The sequence below is a fragment of the Podarcis vaucheri genome (assembly GCF_965113315.1).
Source record: "Podarcis vaucheri genome assembly, chromosome: 2".
Lineage (NCBI taxonomy): Eukaryota > Metazoa > Chordata > Lepidosauria > Squamata > Lacertidae > Podarcis > Podarcis vaucheri.
This window is the reverse complement of record NC_138760.1, coordinates 6053928-6071690: the sequence shown is the minus strand read 5'-3', so window position 1 is coordinate 6071690 and position 17763 is coordinate 6053928. Positions and strand designations below refer to the sequence as shown.

The 17763-nt window shown below is 53.1% G+C and overlaps 1 protein-coding gene across 3 annotated transcripts in view; it reads left to right on the top strand.

The window, feature by feature from the left end:
- The first annotated feature begins 3216 nt into the window (after positions 1 to 3216).
- The window catches only part of CACNB3 (calcium voltage-gated channel auxiliary subunit beta 3), a 39257-nt gene continuing 24710 nt past the window's right edge, over positions 3217 to 17763 (top strand). The window contains exon 1 of one of the 3 annotated variants that reach the window (XM_082205961.1): positions 3217 to 3454. In XM_082205961.1, the coding sequence (XP_082062087.1) occupies positions 3416 to 3454 (39 nt within the window). In that variant the 5' untranslated portion in view covers positions 3217 to 3415. Of the gene's footprint in view, positions 3455 to 5237; positions 5459 to 5992; positions 7093 to 17763 lie in introns of those variants that run through there. The other 2 variants (XM_082205960.1, XM_082205959.1) reach the window with 2 other exon arrangements.

The following is a 17763-nucleotide window of genomic DNA, read 5'->3' as shown; positions in this document are numbered from 1 at the left end:
TCCTGGACCATTCGCGGGCTGGATTGAGAAGGCAATTGGGCCACATCCGGCCCCTGGGCCTTGGTTGCCTAGCCCTGTTCTATAATGTAGGACAGGAAGGCGCCATCTTGTACCAGGCAGCAAAATGTGTTGGGCAGGTCCTGAAAGACCAGAGATACTGACACAGCTGCTTAGGAGGAACAGTCCTATAATTTGGAACAAAAGCAGGGAAATACTCTGCCTAAATGGCCCCCCTGCATAAGCACAATCTCTGGCTTAAGATCTGGCAGCACTAGGACATTAAAAAGAATGGCTGAGTGTTTCTCAGCAGAGAGGTTATTTTTGGTAGGGCCCATTTGGCCAAGTACCCCAAGCCCTAATGGGGCTGCCAGTATAAGTTGTCCACAAACAGGGTGGGGGGCTGGGGAGCCACCGGTTGTGTACGCGGTTCGATATGGATCCCTGACAAAAGCGAACTCAGGATCTGTCCTCCCTGCCCCAAATGCAACGGGAGGGAGCAAAGGCCCCCCCGCCTCCCCTCCTCCCCGCATTCCCTTCCCCTCTTCTCCTTCTCCTGGAAAGTGAAGATGCTTCTTGCATCCCCAGGGCCTGCCTTGGCATAGGAGAGCATCCATTAGCAGGCCACTCGGAGGGCCCCTCCCTGCCTGGCTTTGTGTTTTCTTATTTATGAAGCTGCTCTGAGGCAGCCAAATGGAAGGATTCTCCACACACACAACACACACTTCCAGCTCTGCCTCCCCCACTCTTCTAAGCGGAGTGACTCACAGTGTGTGTGTGGGGGGGCAAAATAATTTAGATCCAGGCTCCTTATCCTTTTACGCCTGCAGCGTATAACTGAGCACAAGTCCCCCAATGCTGTCACACTGGGGCAGAAGAGGAAGGGTCCCTTAGGAGGAGATGGAGGGGGCTTTCTCAGGATGCCCTGAGTTTTCTGCTGCTGGGGTGGAGTTCTTCATGCCTGGAGCACCACCACCTACACCCACCAAGTGCCCTCTAGATGCCCTCCAGTGCCAATTGGGAGGTGACGGGAGTTGTATACCAAAACATTTGGAGGGCACTAGGTTGGGGACTCCCATGGACTGCAAGAAGATCAAACCTCTCCATTCTGAAGGAAATCAGCCCTGAGTGCTCACTGGAAGGACAGATCCTGAAGCTGAGGCTCCAATACTTTGGCCACCTCATGAGAAGAGAAGACTCCCTGGAAAAGACCCTGGTGTTGGGAAAGATGGAGAGCACAAGGAGAAGGGGACGACAGAGGACCAAATGGCTGGACAGTGTTCTCGAAGCTACCAGTATGAGTTTGACCAAACTGTGGGAGGCAGTGGAAGACAGGAGTACCCGGCGTGCTCTGGTCCATGGGGTCACGAAGAGTTGGACACGACTAAACGACTAAACAACAACAAAGGTTGGGGAAGCCTGCCCTACTGAATCTGTGGGTTTTCTCAGTAGGGTGCCATCCCATGAAAGAGCTGCAAAGCTTCCCAGTGGTTCAGAAACCATTTCACTGGGAAAATAAATAGCTCAACCTGTCAAATGGGGTCTTTGCTTAGGCCAAAATCAGCCAGAATAAAGCAGAAGTTGTTGAATATGGTGAGGGGGGGAGGACCTCAGTATTTCTGGTCTCGTGTGCTGTAGGGAAAGGGGGGAGTCTCAATTGCAGACCAGCATGCAGTTGCTTCTGGCTCACCAGCAAAGCGCAGAAGAGCTGTTGCCTTGAAAGGATGCAAGAGTGAAGGAGAACTCACCCTCCCCACCACCCTGTCCACGATATTTCCAAAGGCCTTTTGCTCATCTTTCATATAAAGGCAACTTGGATCCTCTGTTGGGTGGTTACAAGGAACAGCTGGTATCTGGGAAGAAGTACTGTTACTCTGGGCTCTTCCAGATGACCAGATGTTCATTGAGCATGCACCCTGATTGGTTTGCAGGGATGTTAGAGAATGCATTTTCCACCTTCACTTTCCAGATTGCAAAGTCTGATCTTTTGGGGGAAGCGAGCTTGTTGTGGAAGACCACCCAATCCACTACAACCCGTGTGTGATTGCATACCAGCCCAAAGCAGCACCAGCCCAGAAGCTCCCCTTGGCTGCAAGCCTTCAGTAGTGCTGGCCTGGAGTCCTGGAAGGAACGGCAATGGAGAGAGCAAAGGAGCCTCCTCTTGCTCTCACATTCTATCTGACGGGTTCCCAATATGCTAATTGCTGAACATGTACTAATGATAAATATCAGTCCAGTTGAGGATGATTTGAGAGCCCATCCATGTTCTAGAAACTGAACCAATGATGGGAAGAAGCCACAGCTGGAAGAGAAATTCCAGCAAGATGAGGGGAACTAATGCCGACCAACGTGGGTGCTGCTGAGTTGGGTGGCTTGCTGATGGTGTTATAGCAGCTTTACAATTTAGAGGGATCTCTCAGGAAGGTTTAAGCCAGGGTTTCCCAAACTTGGGTCTCCAGCTATTTTTGGACTACAGTTCCCATAATCCCTGACCCCACTGGTCCTGCTAGGTAAGGATGATCCAAGTTTGGAAAGCCCTGGTTTAGGCTTTTATCGGGCACTTGTTGGCATCTTGGGAGACAGTGGAGGAGTGCTTCTTTGGGAGTAAAGTCAAACTGTTGGAAGGGAAACCAATACAAGAGAGACATGTTTTGCTGCAGCTGGGGCAGGTGAAGGCATCCAATTGTGCTGCTGCAGATGCACCATGCGCTCCTCCCATCACTCATGCCTCCTCTGGTCTGTCTCCACTGCAGTCATATTGGGCTCACTTACCAGTTTCAACAATTGATCCAGAAGTGATCATTAGACGGCATCATTTCTCAGCAGCCACTTTTGACAGCCCAGAGACCCATGGCGCTGAGATCCTGCCCAGCGATTGCCTCCCCCCTGTGAGAATCTTTGTCATGAAAGCCATTTGCACTATAGGCGCGTGATAGTCATGGGCTGCCACCGAACTGCTCCTGTTGGGACCCACAAGAGGCTGTGAGCTGATAAGCTGCAAGCTGATGCCTGAAGCCAGCGTGGTGTTTAAATGCATTGCTGCGGCTGGTGCGCTGTTTGTGCTTGGTGCTAAAAGATGATGGTTCCCAAAGCTGGCTTTGTGATGCGCACTCCCACACCCATCCACACCCACAGTGTCCCACAAGAGCTTGGGAGCCAATGGGATGCTTGCATAAGGCGCCACAAGACAACGGTGTGCACAGGGGTGGACGGGTGGACCTGTAATGCTCGTGCACCGTTGCACAATTTGCTCGTGCCCCTGAGCTTGCAGGCTGCTGGCTCTCCATCCCACGAGAGAGTCCCTGTGGGCAGGGCTTCCTGTCTGCCCCGTGAGCTGGGCTGGGTTCATGAGAGGAAGGTAGAGGAGGTGTGTGAGCCACGCAGAGTCAGCTACAGTCCAGCAAAGCAGACACTCTGCATGTCTCTCTCCAACTCCAGTGTTTTCCTGCTCAACGAGGTAAAGTGGCGCCATCCTTGTCTCTTGGGGGGCGGGCTGGGAAAAGAGGAGCGGGTGAGAAGGGGGTGAGGGAGCAGGCTGGCGAGTGGGCCGCCTGGGTGGCAGAACCGCAGAAGAAGAAAGTGGAGTCAGATGCAGTAGATGGGGGTTGAGAGGCTCGCCAGAGCTGTCAAGAAGAGTTAGGTTTTCCCAGGTAGGCAGATGGCACCAGCCACTGCAGCGATTCATGGGTGTGTTTGAGCTCTGCTGTGCCATCCGCTGCCCCCCTTTCCCCCTTGCCCTGAACTCAAGGCCTGTGCCCTATAGTGCCCCTGCTGAGTGAAGACCACCAAGGCAGGAGCACTGCCCCCCCCTATACAAAAGAGTCCAGCAGCTGAATATTTTCTGCTTTAACCCCTGTAGTAACTAAAATATTCCTCCTCCATCTGTGCTCTCTGCAGTTTTCATCCCATACACAGCAAAGTCAGAAGCTTCCCCTCCACAAAATCTAAAACTATTGACCCTCAGCCCTTAGTGCCCCCTGCAGGGCTGGAACAACAAAGGCTCCATTCTAAAATGTTATTTTCACAGGCTTATTCTGAACAATTTCCCATTGCACTGACCAGGGTGGCACCAAAGTTTGTTTTGCCCTCCTTTCCCTCCTCACCCCCTGGGCTTCCTTCCCACCCCAAGTTAAGAGTGGTGGTCCTGCCTAGGTTGAGCTAAGCTTTTCAGTGATTTCTGTCCCATCGCCCACCCTCAGCAAGAGGGTCCCGTGGCATAGCTGATCTTTCCTCTGCCTCCCTTCTCAAATCCAGCTGTTCTTTCATACAGTCTTCCTGGCCGAGGCCTATATTCCCTGATGTCAAAAGCCTCAAACTGAGATTAAAATAGGGATCTGCTTTATTAATCCTGTTTTAGACACCCACCCGCACCAAATATTCCCTAGCAAGGGAAGTCGAACCCCGGTTATCCTCTTATCTCCACCAGGGGGCGCCCCAAGGAGCTGGGGCAAGGGGCTAGATGCAGCCACATTGAAATCCGTGGAAACGGGGCGGGAAGGATCTCGAGCAGCCGAGAGAGAATAATGTGCCTTGATGTGCCTTGCTTTTTAACGGTCGGGGGTGGCAAAGCTGAAGTTCTAACGCAAGAGATGCTAGGGCCGGAGGGCCTTCAGACAGAACTCTCCGGCGGTGGCTGATTTCTGGCAATGATCTGCAGCCACTCCGCGGAAACGCACTCTGCTCTTGCTCTGGGGCCCTTTCCACTGTTCCGTTTCCCCCAGGGATGAGCCTCTGCCGTGCCAGGGCCGGCTGAAACCCCGGGGAAAGGCGTGGTATACGGGCAGGGGAGAAGGGCGGCGGGTGAGCGGCTTCCCCCATCTCCAGCTTCTCGGATTTGCAGCGCCATCGACGGGCGGGGGAGCGGGAGCGATGGCCTTAAAACCCCGGGAAGCTGGAGATCTCTCTCTCTCTCTGCTGGATGAGCATCTGGAGCTCGTCGACGGCTGGAGCGAGGCGCATCCTGCACGCCAGCGCCCCCCCTTCTTCCTCAGCCCAGAAGCGCCCCACCCGGGCGAGAGGGGGAGAGGGGAGCCCGCGGAAAGCCCCGAGCTGGGCGCGCGGAGAGGGCGCCATCGGAGAGGCTCTTGCTTGGCAGGGCGCATCCTCGCCCCCCCCCACCCTGATTATATAGCGCCTGGCACGTCCCCGAGCCCAGTCTGGGAAGGGCGCGTGGAGCGCGGCGGGAGGAGGGCCGGGAGGCGCGGCGGCGCGCACCGCGCTCGTCGGCAGGAGGAGGAGGAGGAGAGCGCGGGCGAGCGGACGAGCGCAGGCAGCCAGAGCCGGGCAGGCGCTTCGGAAGCGGCGCAGCGGGGCCGGGGGGCGCCTCCCTCCCTCCCTCCTCCTCCTTCCTTCTCCCCAGCGGGCAGCGCACCCCGGGCCCGCCCGCCGGCCGGCCGGCCGCCTCCCTCCCCCGCCGTCTATGTCTTTTTCTGACTCCAGCGCAACCTTCCTGCTCAACGAGGTAACCGACCAGGCAGCGCGCAGCCGCCGCCGCCCCCCGCCCCACGGCAGCCCCGGCGCCATGCCCGCCCCGCTCGTCTCCCGCGCCAAGCGGCAGCTTCCTCGCGCGCCCCAGACATCCCTCCCCACCCCCCCCCCCCACGCGCGCCACACAGCAACGCCGGGAGGATCCGGGCTGCGCGCCTCTCCCGCCCCTTCGCCGGGCTCCTCGCCTCTCTCTCTCCCGCGCCTCCAGCCCCGTTGCGCTGCCCAGATTCGCGGCGGGGATGTCAGGATTGGTGCCGCGTCCTCGCTGGCCAAGGGCGGAGGGCTTTCTTTCTGCAGGGACTGCCCAACTTCCGTGGGACGGGGTGGGGGTCCAGCTGGCGCCTGCACCCCTGGCACCGGGCTTGGAGAGGCATCTGGAGGCGCAGCTTGGGGGAATGGCAGGGGGGGGACCCCACCGGGCCCCATTTCCGGCAAAGCCGGAGGACCGAGCCCAGATCAGCGGGCAGCAGCAGCAGCACCTGCCCCGAAGTTAAGGGGGGGGGGAGGCGAACGTCCCCACCTGCCCTTTAGGGATGGAGCTGTGAGACCGTCTGGGTGGGCAATCCGGAGCGTAGAGCCGGAGGAGAGACCCCCATTGATGCCTTAGGGAGAGGCGCCGCATCAGGGAAGCTCGAGGGAGGCAGAGGGTGGCATTGCCAGGGGTCGCGCGGAGAGGCACCCAGTTGGTCCTGGTTATCCAGTGACCTGCAGGCAGTTAAGGCAGCCGGGGCTAGGAAAACAGGGGCACTCAAGGAACAGGGTGGGGGCACGGCGTGCCATGGTGGTGGCCTGGACTTCTCACCCTTTCACTGCCCACATTCCTTCGCTTGCCCGGTCTTGGTGGCCGGACCTCTCCTGGCCCAAGCAGGAAGGCTGTGTCTCCCCAACCCCCAAATCCATTTTGTTTGGCTGCATATCCACCAAGGCATCCTTCTCTGCCCTCCCTGTCTCTGGAGGCAGAATAAAGGGCAGAGCTTGGTGGGCACTAAGAATGCACTGAGAACGACCCCTGCCCCCCCAAACCCACATCACATGCCCTCCGGTCGTGTCTTCCCTCTCCCCACCCTGTTGTTCCCCTTCTGCTCTCTGCACCGCGCCCCTTGGCACCCCGCTTTGGTCTTGCCCCAGGTGGGTGCAGACGCATCCGGACAGTTCAGGAGCTGCTGCCTGCCCCACTTCTCTCTTCCCTCTCTCTCTTTCTCTCTGCCCGCCCCCCACCTCCCCGCTTCCTTCCGTGCTTGCCTGTCTCAATGCCTGCCCCCAGGGGAGGGCTGGTGGGTGGGCGCTATTGTTTTTGCCGTCGTTGCTGAGCGGAGAGAGCGAGCGAGCGAGCGAGCGAGCGAGCGAGCGCATCCAGGGTGGGGAATCTTTCTCGGGGAGCAGACAGCAGCTCTGCCATTGCGTGCCATCCGCTGCCCCCAACCCAGCTTGGGGCAGGGGGCACAGCGCTGGGCATCCATCCGATTGGAAGAGCTGCCCCCTTTCTCACCCCCCCCTTCACCCTGCTGCTGCTGCCACCATCACCACCTCTGTCTTGGTTCCTGAACGATTCTTTCATCCCCCATGTATGACGACTCCTGTCTCCATGGATTCGAAGACTCCGAGGTGGTGAGTCTGGCAGAAGCCAGGGGCTATTTTCAGCAGGGGAACCGCCCACTTACAAGAACCTGGCATCGTCCTGGTTCGCTGGGTGCGGGGCTGGATGGCAGGGAGTAAGGTGGGGTGAGCTCTGGGGCTATTGACTAGGTGTTAGAAAGTTGGGGCAGAGGACCCATGAGGGCGCTGGGGGGTTGTGGCCAGGGGTGGGGAGACAGTGGAGTAGGCGACTGAGCTCAGGGCACAATCACAGATGCCACGAGGGTTTAACTGGGCACCTTTGGTGGAGGAGGACCAAGGCATGTTAAGGGTACCCCTTAGTTATGGGGTGGTGGTAAGTTGCTTTCCTTGGGTTCTGTTTGGCTCAGGGCTGGAAGACACTTGGAGGCTTGGTCCTTTCCAAGGAGTGGAGGGACATGGTTCTGGATAGATGGGGTGCTCTAAATATGTCCGGGTGCAAGCGGGCAGTAGGTTGGTTGCCCTGGCATTCTAGGGAAGTGGTGTTCTTTCCCCTAACAGCTCCCCCTGCTGGTGGGTGAATCCAGCACGTAGGAACATGGGAAGCTTCCTTGCATCCCTAGTCAGACCATTGCTTCATCTAGCTCAGTCTTGCAGGGTTTCACTCTCTCCCAACCATGCCCAGAGACGCATATTGAGAGGCATTGGCCGGACCCTGGCATGGTGTTCCTTGTCAGCAGCTGGTTCTTGGGAAGGGCTTGTGCTTTCCTGAGCCAGGAGCGGCAGGAGCGAGTGCAGAGTCCCTCAGACCATGCACCTGTTTTGGGGTAGATCCTTGGTTGGAGGTCCTCCTACAGGGCTTTGGGTAAGGGGTGGAGAAAGTCTCACGTCTCCCTTCAAGTGGGATCCCAAAAATAACTCCTTCCTGAAAGAGGAGGAGGTGTTTCTCTCCTGCACTTTTCCTGGCGGTTGTCACCCAGGCATTAGAGCTCGAAAGAGGAGTTGCGGAAATCCTGGATGGAGAGTTTGTGGAGGGCTTTGGCTGGAGGATGTGGGCGTAAAGGAACCTGCTTTGTACAGATCCAGACCATTGGGCCCACCTGGCTCATTACTGGCTGCGCTAACTAGCAGCGAGACTCTCCAGGAATCCAGGCGGGGATCTTCCTCTTAGCTGGAGATGCTGAGGATGGGGCCTGGAGTCTTTCGCATGCAAAAGAGATGCTCTAGCCACTGGACAATGGCCCTTCACCTAACATGTGTAAGCAAACAGGGGCTATAATATAGATAGATGGCAAGGGAGAGGACACATGGCTAGGAAAATCTCCACCCAGTAGGCTAGTTCAGCAGGTCTGGAATGAGCCTCTTTGTCAACCTCTGTAGGAGCCCATCAATTATAAGTCAGGTGTGGGGGCTCCCCTGTGTGATGCCAGCACAGTTTTTATCATGCCCGGTCCTTGGGCTTCCTGCCCACCTGGTTGGGGTTAGGCATCCACAGCAGGCACAGCTGCTCCACTTTGAAATGTGTGGGTGGGTGTCGGCAGGAGGAGGTGGATGATCAGCTGACATGACGGAACTGGGCTTTGGAGGGGGGAGGGGGCTGGCATTTCCTAGTGTCTGCCTGAGCTGGGGGGGGGGAAGAGAAGAGAGACGCTGCATGCTGTAAGTGCGAGATGTTCACCTCTCCCCCCGCCTCCATTTCTAGCACCTCTTACCTAAGTCATAAAAGCACTTTTTAAAGACTGTTGCAAAGTATTTTCTCTCTCTCAGCGTCTGTTGATCACACTCCATATGCAGAGGGAGGGGAGGAGAGTGAAGGGGCGGAATTGCGGGTGGTAGCAAAGGACTGCGAGTTATTAGAGGCCTTCACCTTTCCATCCGCACTTTCCATTCGCATTCCGAATTCCTGGGAACCAGAATCAAGTTGTGCCCAGAAATCCTCGCTCCTGGTTCATACCATCTCCAATCTTACTTCTTGGTTTATGGGAGCTGGATTATTTACATTTATTTTTGCAGGGGCGGGGGACCAAATTTGGCTCAGTGGCAGAGCATCTGTTTTGCGTGCAAAAGGTCGTGGGTTCAATCCCTGGCATCTCCAGAGAGGACTGAGATTGTCCCCTGTCTGAAACCCTGGAGAGCCCCTGCCCAAGAGACTCTGATTAAGGCACATTCCTATGTTCCTGTGTTACACTTGTAATCTGACTTTCTCAAGCTCAGGTTGGCATACATGGTTCTCCTTCCCTGCATTGCATCCTCACAAGAACCCTGTGAGGTGAGTTAGGCTAAGAGAGAGTGACTGAACCCAAGGTTTCCTTGTGATCTCAATGTAGCTGAGTAGTGATTTGAACACAGGTGGCGCTGTGGATTAAACCACAGAGCCTAGGACTTGCTGATCAGAAGGTTGGCGGTTTGAATCCCCGTGAAGGGGTGAGCTCCCGTTGCTCGGTCCCTGCTCCTGCCAACCTAGCAGTTCGAAAGCACGTCAAAAGTGCAAGTAGATAAATAGGTACTACTCCGGCGGGAAGGTAAACGGCATTTCCGTGTGCGGCTCTAGTTCACCAGAAGCGGCTTAGTCATGCTGGCCACATGACCCGGAAGCTGTACACCGGCTCCCTCGGCCAATAAAGCGAGATGAGCGCCGCAACCCCAGAGTCGGCCACGACTGGACCTAATGGTCAGGGGTCCCTTTACCTTTACCTATCTCCTGTTCCAGACTGGTGCTCTTAATGACTACACAACATGCTAACTCTGGTTTTCAAAGGGCAAGGTAGGAATGGGGTGGACAGCAAGGCTGAACTGGATCTGAATTGGCGGCAAAGGGAAAGGAGAAAGTGGGGTCCAGACAATAGCCAGCTTTGGTCTTCAGGCTATTCTGAATCCTCCAATCCTTGTAGTGGTAATCTGATTCAACGGTCTGGAAAGGGAGCAGAAGATGGACTGCTTTCTTATTTAGCTCATCATCATCAAATTTATTGTTCAAGTTTAAAATTCAGAATTAAAAACAAATTACTGTCACAAGGATCAGGTGTGTTGTGAAAACACACATTTCTGGTGTCGCAGGCCAGGGTGAAGAGGGGCGGACTCAGCATTCGCTGAAAGCTGTAAAGTGAGGAAGTCAGACTGGGGGGGGGGAGGGAATGCCACAACCTACGGCAGGGGTAGGCAGCCTAAGGCCCGGGGGCCGGATGCGGCCCAATCACCTTCTCAATCCGGCCCGCAGATGGTCCGGGAATCAGTGTGTTTTTACATGAGTAGAATGTGTCCTATTATTTAAAATGCATCTCTGGGTTATTTGTGGGGCATAGGAATTTGTTAATATTTTTTTTCAAAATATAGTCTGGCCCACCACCAGTGGCGTAGCGTGGGGGTGCAGGGGGGGGGGCCCGGTCGCACCAGGCACAACATCTGGGGGTTAGAGTTAGGGGGTGCAAATCCACGGGTTAGGGGGCGCAAATTACTTGCCTTGCCCTGGGTGCTGACAACCCACGCTACGCCACTGCCCACCACATGGTCTGAGGGACGATGGACTGGCCCACGGCTGAAAAGGGTTGCTGACCCCTGACCTAGGGGCTGTCACAGAGAATGCCTTATCCCAAGCCACAGACACACACCCCAATTCCCAAGGGAGGTAGAACTACCAAGATGGTTCTCTCTGCAGACCTTAACACCTGTGAGCGTCTGCAGGGAAAAAGGAAATCTTTCAGATATTTGGGGGCCTGGGTTGTTTAAGGCTCTGGTATCTGAGAGGCAGAATACCAGGGATTGTCAATGTGGCACTTTCTGTATGTTGTTGGACTCCAACTCCCATAATCGCCACGATGGGTGTTGCAGTCTGGCAATATCTGGAAGGCACTGGTCCTCTTCCTTCTTGCCTTCTCGTGCCCTTCCTTGGTGTAGGAGTAGCAAGTTGACAGTGCAACCCCTCTCTCTTCGCATTGATCTCCCAGGGTGGGTGGGTGTTTCCCCCCCTGGAAAAAGGAGAGGCAGACTGAGAAGGGAGCTGGGTGAAGTGGTGGAGCTTTTTGTTGGGGAGAGGAGAGGAGAGGGAGCGAGGGACTGTTGCTCGCTGACAGCTTGGATCTTAAGCTCTTTGGCCGAGATTCATCCTCCTCTCAGGGGGGGACTGTGGTTGCAGCTGTGACAACACAGATTGGGCCAGAAAGAGCCTCTCTCTCTTCCGCCATAGCAGAGAGGGTGACATTTTAAGGATTTTCCATTTTGTGCCTCCAAGTCCAGTTCCTTTCAGCCTGTCTGGAGGATGCCATGTGAGGACATAGGCGCTCATCTTTTGGGTGTCTGTAAAGTGGGAAGCCCCTCCAAATCTTAGGACTACAACTCCCATCATCCCTGACCACTGGGCCATGCTGGCTGGTGCTGCTGGAAGCTGGAGCCCAGCAGCACCGGCTTGAGGGGGGGGGGCACAAGCTGCCCACCCCTTGCTCTCTTAGGCAAGAGTTCTCAAAACTGTTGGATCACTTGATAAACTTTCTCCCCATTCAGTCTCTGCTTCAAAACCAGTGCTGCTTTATACAAATTGTTTAGCCTAGGCCAGATGGTTGAGGAGGGCCACTTTTATGGGTCAGTTTTAAGGGGCAAAATCCACTGTGAACAAACATAATAAAAATAAAAATAATTATTCATACCCCGCCCTCCCCGACCGAGACCGGGCTCAGGATGGCTAACACCAAATATATAAAATACATTAAAAACACAAAATCAAAGGATTAGTTTAAATTTGAATCACACTTAAAATCAAAATAAAATTAAGTGGGAACCCACGAATCATAACCGTAGGGGTAAGGAATTAAAAGTTCACCAGGCCCGCCCACCTGTGCTGGTCCCATATGGGCCGTAGAAAGAGCCATGGAGGCCACTTACATACAGGGTCCCACAGAAAGAAAGGGGTCAGACTGGGCCTGGACCAAAGGCCTGGTGGAACAGCTCTGTCTTGCAGGCCCTGCGGAAAGATGTCAAATCCTGCAGGGCCCTGGTCTCTTGGGACAGAGCATTCCACCAGACTGGGGCCAGGGCTGAAAAGGCTCTGGCCCTGGTCGAGGCCAGTAGAGAGATTTGTGATTGTTTTGCAATATTTTTGTGGACTGCCTGAGTGGAGCTTGCAGGTCACCAGAGATCCATGGATCACAATTTCAGAGCCTCCGCTCTAAGGCTTACTTTGGTCAAGGACTCCAGGGTAGGGGATCTTAAGGTAGTGGTGAATGAAGGAGACACGTTTCTTAGCCACATGCAATGTGCCTTTCTCTCGCCACTGATTAAAATATACGCTTTGGATGCATTTGACCTGACATTAGGATGACTGGCATCTAGGGCAATGGGCAAGAATTCTGACTAGGATCTGGCACAACTGTTTTGTTTTGCTTTAGCTGTGATTGATGAAGCACAAAATATCGCCCTGCTGTTATCTGCCTAGCAAGGCCAGAGCTCAGGGATGATGGGAGTTGTAGTCCAGCAACATCTGGGGACCAACTGGTTGAGAACCGCTGCTCTAGAGTCACTCCTCTCCCTCTGGTATTCCATCCTGTCCTTTCCCTGGCCAATGTAAAGGTTCAGATATCAGCAGAATGAAGGCTTGATTCTCTACGCCTTGGGTTGTGTTCAGCTAAGTTTTCCTCAGAGTACTGTACTAGAAATTAATGGACCCAACTTTTTCATGGTTATTAATTTCAGTGAGTCTTACTGAATGTGAATCGAAACATAGTGGATGTTTTTCATGTCTTGTTTCACCCCCCCCCCACTCCCTCTCATTTCCCAGACAAAGAGTTCCATAAAGCAACCTTTGCACAAGGATAGGGAATTGGTGGCCCTCTGCGTTGCTTTGGACTACAGTTCCCATCATCTCTGACCCTTGTCTGTGCTGGCAGGGGCTGATGGGAGTTGCAGTCCAGCAACATTTGGAGGACCCGGTTTTACAAAGTCCATTTTCTTTGGAGGAGAGAGCACTGGAGACTTAACAGTCTTTTCATCATGCTGCATTTATGCACGGATACGTTGAGCAAGCATTACAAAGCACACAGGCAGATAAAAGTCCCAAAGGAAACATCAACACACTAGAAGCCCAAAAAGTATCCCTTGAATACCGGTCCAAACTGTTGGTTTTTAGCTGTCCAGGCACATGGCACATGCAAATGTATGTGACAATTTCCTGAGTTTTTAAATAAATGAAATGAGGTTTGGGGAAGCTGCAGTTTTGTGGGGGAGAACAGCAGCAGGAGGGGCTGATTAACCCTTTCATCACCAGTCATTTTCCTGCTCAAAATCATGCCCCCCCCGGAGTAAAGGGGAACAGCTCAAGCAGCCCCTCACCACTGTTTCTGCAACTCAAAAATGGGGATGATAATGATAATAATAATAATAATAATTTTGTTATTTATACCCCACCCATCTGGCTGGGTTTCCCCAGCCACTCTGAGAGGCTTACAGCATATCTAAGAATATAATAAAACACCTTCTAAAAGGTGTGTAATTGTTTATCTCCTTGACATCTGAAGGGAGGACGTTCCACAGGGAGGGCGCTACTGCCGAGAAGCCCCTCTGCCTGGTTCCCTGTAACTTCACTTCTTGCAGTGAAGGAACCAGCAGAAGACCCTTGAAGAAGGACCTCAGTGTCTGAGCTAAGCGATGAGGGTGGAGACGCTCCTTCAGGTATACCTGAAGCCGCTTTAATTTAGCGAAGCAGAACAAAAGCTCTAAGGGCTCCATCGTATCCATTTGCACACAACTGTGCATTTGCTGCTCAGGCAGTCCTAGTTTGAAGCCCCCCCCCCCTTACTGGAGGCTGAAAATCACATTCTGGATGCTTGGAACAGCAATTACAGTGTCCTATTATCACTGATCTGATGCCAGTGCAAAATGGGGCTTTGAATCTGAAACTCCTTCAGCTCGTGATGATCTCTTATGGGCTTCAGAGTGGGTACACAGACCACAGCTTTGGAGTCTTCCTGTAGCCCAAAATGTTCTGTGTCAGGGTGGATGAAATGCAAGAAGAAGAGCAGGTTGTAATAACCCCTTTTCGCTAGCAGTAGCACCTGATCACTTTGGACTTTCTGCTCTCTTTGTTAAATCTGAAAGGGTGCATTTACAGCTTTTGTTCCTGCTGCCATGGCCCGCTTTTGTTAACCGAGCTAGCTGATGCAAATTTGCTATGTGCTCTGTTCCCTCATTCACCTCTGGAGCTTCTCTTGCTTAGCAGTGTATCCCAGTAGCATCACAACAAGCTGCCATATGCATCCCTGCTCCCCACTAGTCAGCTCTTCCAGGCGTCCTTGATGGGCCCCATCGCATCCTTGTCTTTGAACAAGTCTTGCCCAGATCCCTCCTCTGGACGTTCAAATGCTGTTTACCTTTTCCCTCCTCACCTTTGGAAACTGGCCCACTCCCTGCTTCATTTTATTCATTGCACTTATGTTCCACCTTTCTTCCAGAGTGCATCTCAAGATGGCATAGGTGGGCTTCCTAGATGGTCTCGTAGAATCATCCCCCAAACGACATCTAGTCCAATTCCTGCAATGCTGCTATCCTGCCCACAGCTATTTCTGGGTGGGCTTGAACCACCAACCTTCTGGTTAACAGCCAGACACACTGGCCCACTGTACATGTCCGGCTCCAGGTTTGCTTAGCTTCACTGTGAGGTTGCTGCATCACGTGGCTTTAGACCAACAGTGGAGAGATGGTGTTGGACTACAGTTCCCTTCATCCCTGACCACTGGCCGCACCGGTTGGGGCTGATGGGAACTGAGGTCCAGCAATTTCTGGAGGACCACAGAGTTTACCACACCCTTGCCTTGCTTTGCTTGACTTGTGCCAGTGAATGGCAAAGGTATGAGTTCCAAGGTATAACTGGGAAGGGAAAAGGTATTTCCATCTCTTGATGCCCCAAGTGCAATGCTAGGCCTCATTCCTTGCTGTGATAAAGGATTCCATCTAGTGATAAAGCGAGCCCTGTAAAACACTCTGAATCCTCTAAATTACCTTACCTGCTTTGGTACGGTACCTGCGTCTCCACCTCCATCGTTCTACCCGGACACTGAGGTCCAGCACCGAGGGCCTTCTGGCGGTTCCCTCACTGCAAGAAGCCAAGTTACAGGGAACCAGGCAGAGGGCCTTCTTGGTAGTGGCGCCCTCCCTGAGGAACACCCTCCCACCAGATGTCAGAGAGAACAACAACTACCAGACTTTTAGAAGACATCTGAAGGCAGCCCTGTTTAGGGAAGCTTTTAATGTTTGATGTATCATAGTATTTTAATATTCTTTTGGAAGCCGCCCAGAGTGGCTGGGGAAACCCAGCCAGATGGGCGGGGTATAAATAATAAATTATTATTATTATTATTATTATTGGAAAGGGACATGAAAAGGCTTAATTTGAGTCAGGGTTTAGGCCTAAAACTATTGTTGAATACTGTATAATAATATTGTCTTGGGACATGTAATAAAAAAGGCAGGGAAATCCATAACATAAACCAGTCTTCTTAAAAGTAAGAAAAGAACAATAATGGTTTAATAAGTGCTAGATTACTGGGGGTTTGCTCATGAGTTTTTGAAATGAGCAGTGTCTGGCACCAGTCTGACAGTCATTGTAAATATGCTGTAGATGCTTGAATTTGAACCTGTATTGAGAAATCAAAGTGCATTTATTATACCGTACTAGCAGAAGGTGACATATCAATACGCTATGCATTTGACATTTCATTTAACAAAATTATATACTGCCTTATTGTAAGAAAATGTTGAAGCGGTTTACAAAAATATAAAATAAAGCATGACAATTTGAGTTAAACACAGGTATTTTAAAACATTCAAAAGATGATTAAATCCAACAGTAATGAAAAAGAAATAAAACACATGTAACTTTTACATGTCTGGATAAGCTTGCCTAAACAAAATACTTTTTAAGCAGGTGCTGAAAAGTGAAGGCACTTGCCTGGTGTCAATAGGCAGGGAGTTGCAGGTTGCAGGTGCTGCCACACTAAAAGATGGATTTCTTACAAGTGCAGAACAATGCCAGTTCTGCAGATTGACGTTGTCAAAGCATTTGTATTTAATTTGGTGTTTATTTATTTATTTAAAGCATTTTGACTCTGATCTTCAGCTGAAAAGGTCCCTAGAGCAATAAAAAACAACACTGTGCAAATAATCTGAAACACACGACACAAAAGGAAAAGGGGAGGGAGAGGGAGGATGATAAAAGCAAACTCAGTCACCAGTTCTGAAAGTTACTCATAGGAAGCAAGAATATGAAAGAGGCTCTCAAAAACCTTGTGTTATCTCTCTCTCTCTCTCTCTCTCTGCCCACCATTTAAACTGGCCAACTGTACACAAGAAACATAATCCAAAATGTAGCTGACCTGAACGTACTTCAGAAAACCCACTTAAATTACTGATTTCCATTTCTTCCCTTCATCAACACTCTCCCATGTTAATTTAACGTTGTTTCCCAAGTCTGGGGCTGAGTTTCCTGCTTAGCCGCGTAGGGCACTTCGGAGTGTTTTAAAGCGCTTCGCATCCCAATGCACAACCACCTTGCAAGGTCGGCCAGGATTACTATCCCCATGACGTAATGCCGAGAGGAAGCGGCTTGCCTTAGGCCTCCGAGTGAGTTCACAGCAGAGGTGAAATTCGAACTTGGCATAACTAGAGTTGCAAGCCAGCCTTTCGTCCTTGCACCACACCATTATTCTCAAGCAAATGAAAACCCATAATAAATTAGGGGCTGGGATGGAAGAGGAGCACGCATGTGCAAAATGTCAAATGCCTTTTCAACCCATTTGGCTTTTTGGGGAAAGATTTCAAGGCAGAGGCGTGTCTCCTTTTGTCAATTAACCCTGGGAAAAGAAGCCCCTTTGGATCCCCCTGTGCTTCGCAGGCCCGATTCCCCTCCCCAGTTTATCTACATCGCAGGCGGTTCACTGCAACGCCAAGCTCGGGAACAGGCAGGGCATCGAGGATGCACGAAGAAGCATCTTCTCTCTCACCCACGCGCGTTGCGGAAGAACCGTGGGCCGCCGAGCTCCAGCCAGCAGAAACGCACGCGTCGTACACGTGTGGGGCGGGCAGAAGAGGAGAGGGTCTGAAGGCTGAACACGGGGGCGCCTAGATGCAAAGGCTCCTTTCCCGTTTGCACCAGAGACCCCCACTTCCACGCGTGATCTAAGCTCCGTCTGGGGGCCCTCTTGCGCGCGGCTTCTGCCACGTGCCTCTTGGGCCGTGTGGACGCGCGACGGGGGACACACGCCTGGTGGTGGCAGCTCCCTGTGGAATCTACAGGCAGAGACACGCGTGGGCGATTCGTTCGCATCCTTACCAAAGGGATTGGGCGCGCAGCAGCTCTGAGCCAGCCAGCGAAGCGTGTTTTTAAAACGGTGCCCCACTCCTTCTCCTCCTCCATCGCCCTCGCCCCTTCCCGGCTTCGCTTCTTCTCCTGCGTTCACACGGGCCCTCGTGCTGCCACCTCCCCGTGGCGTTGCGCGTTGCCGTGGTGCTCGCTCCCAATTCCCTTCTCCCAGTGGCGTAGCGTGGGGGTGCAGGGGGGGCCGGGCGCACCGGGCGCAACATCTGGGGGTTAGGGTTAGGGGGCGCAAATCCACGGGTTAGGGGGCGCAAATCCACGGGTTAGGGGGCGCAAATTACTTGCCTTGCCCCGGGTGCTGACAACCCACGCTACGCCACTGCCTTCTCCCTCTCCGTCTCTCTCTGTCGCTCCTTCCCCGGGGAGCA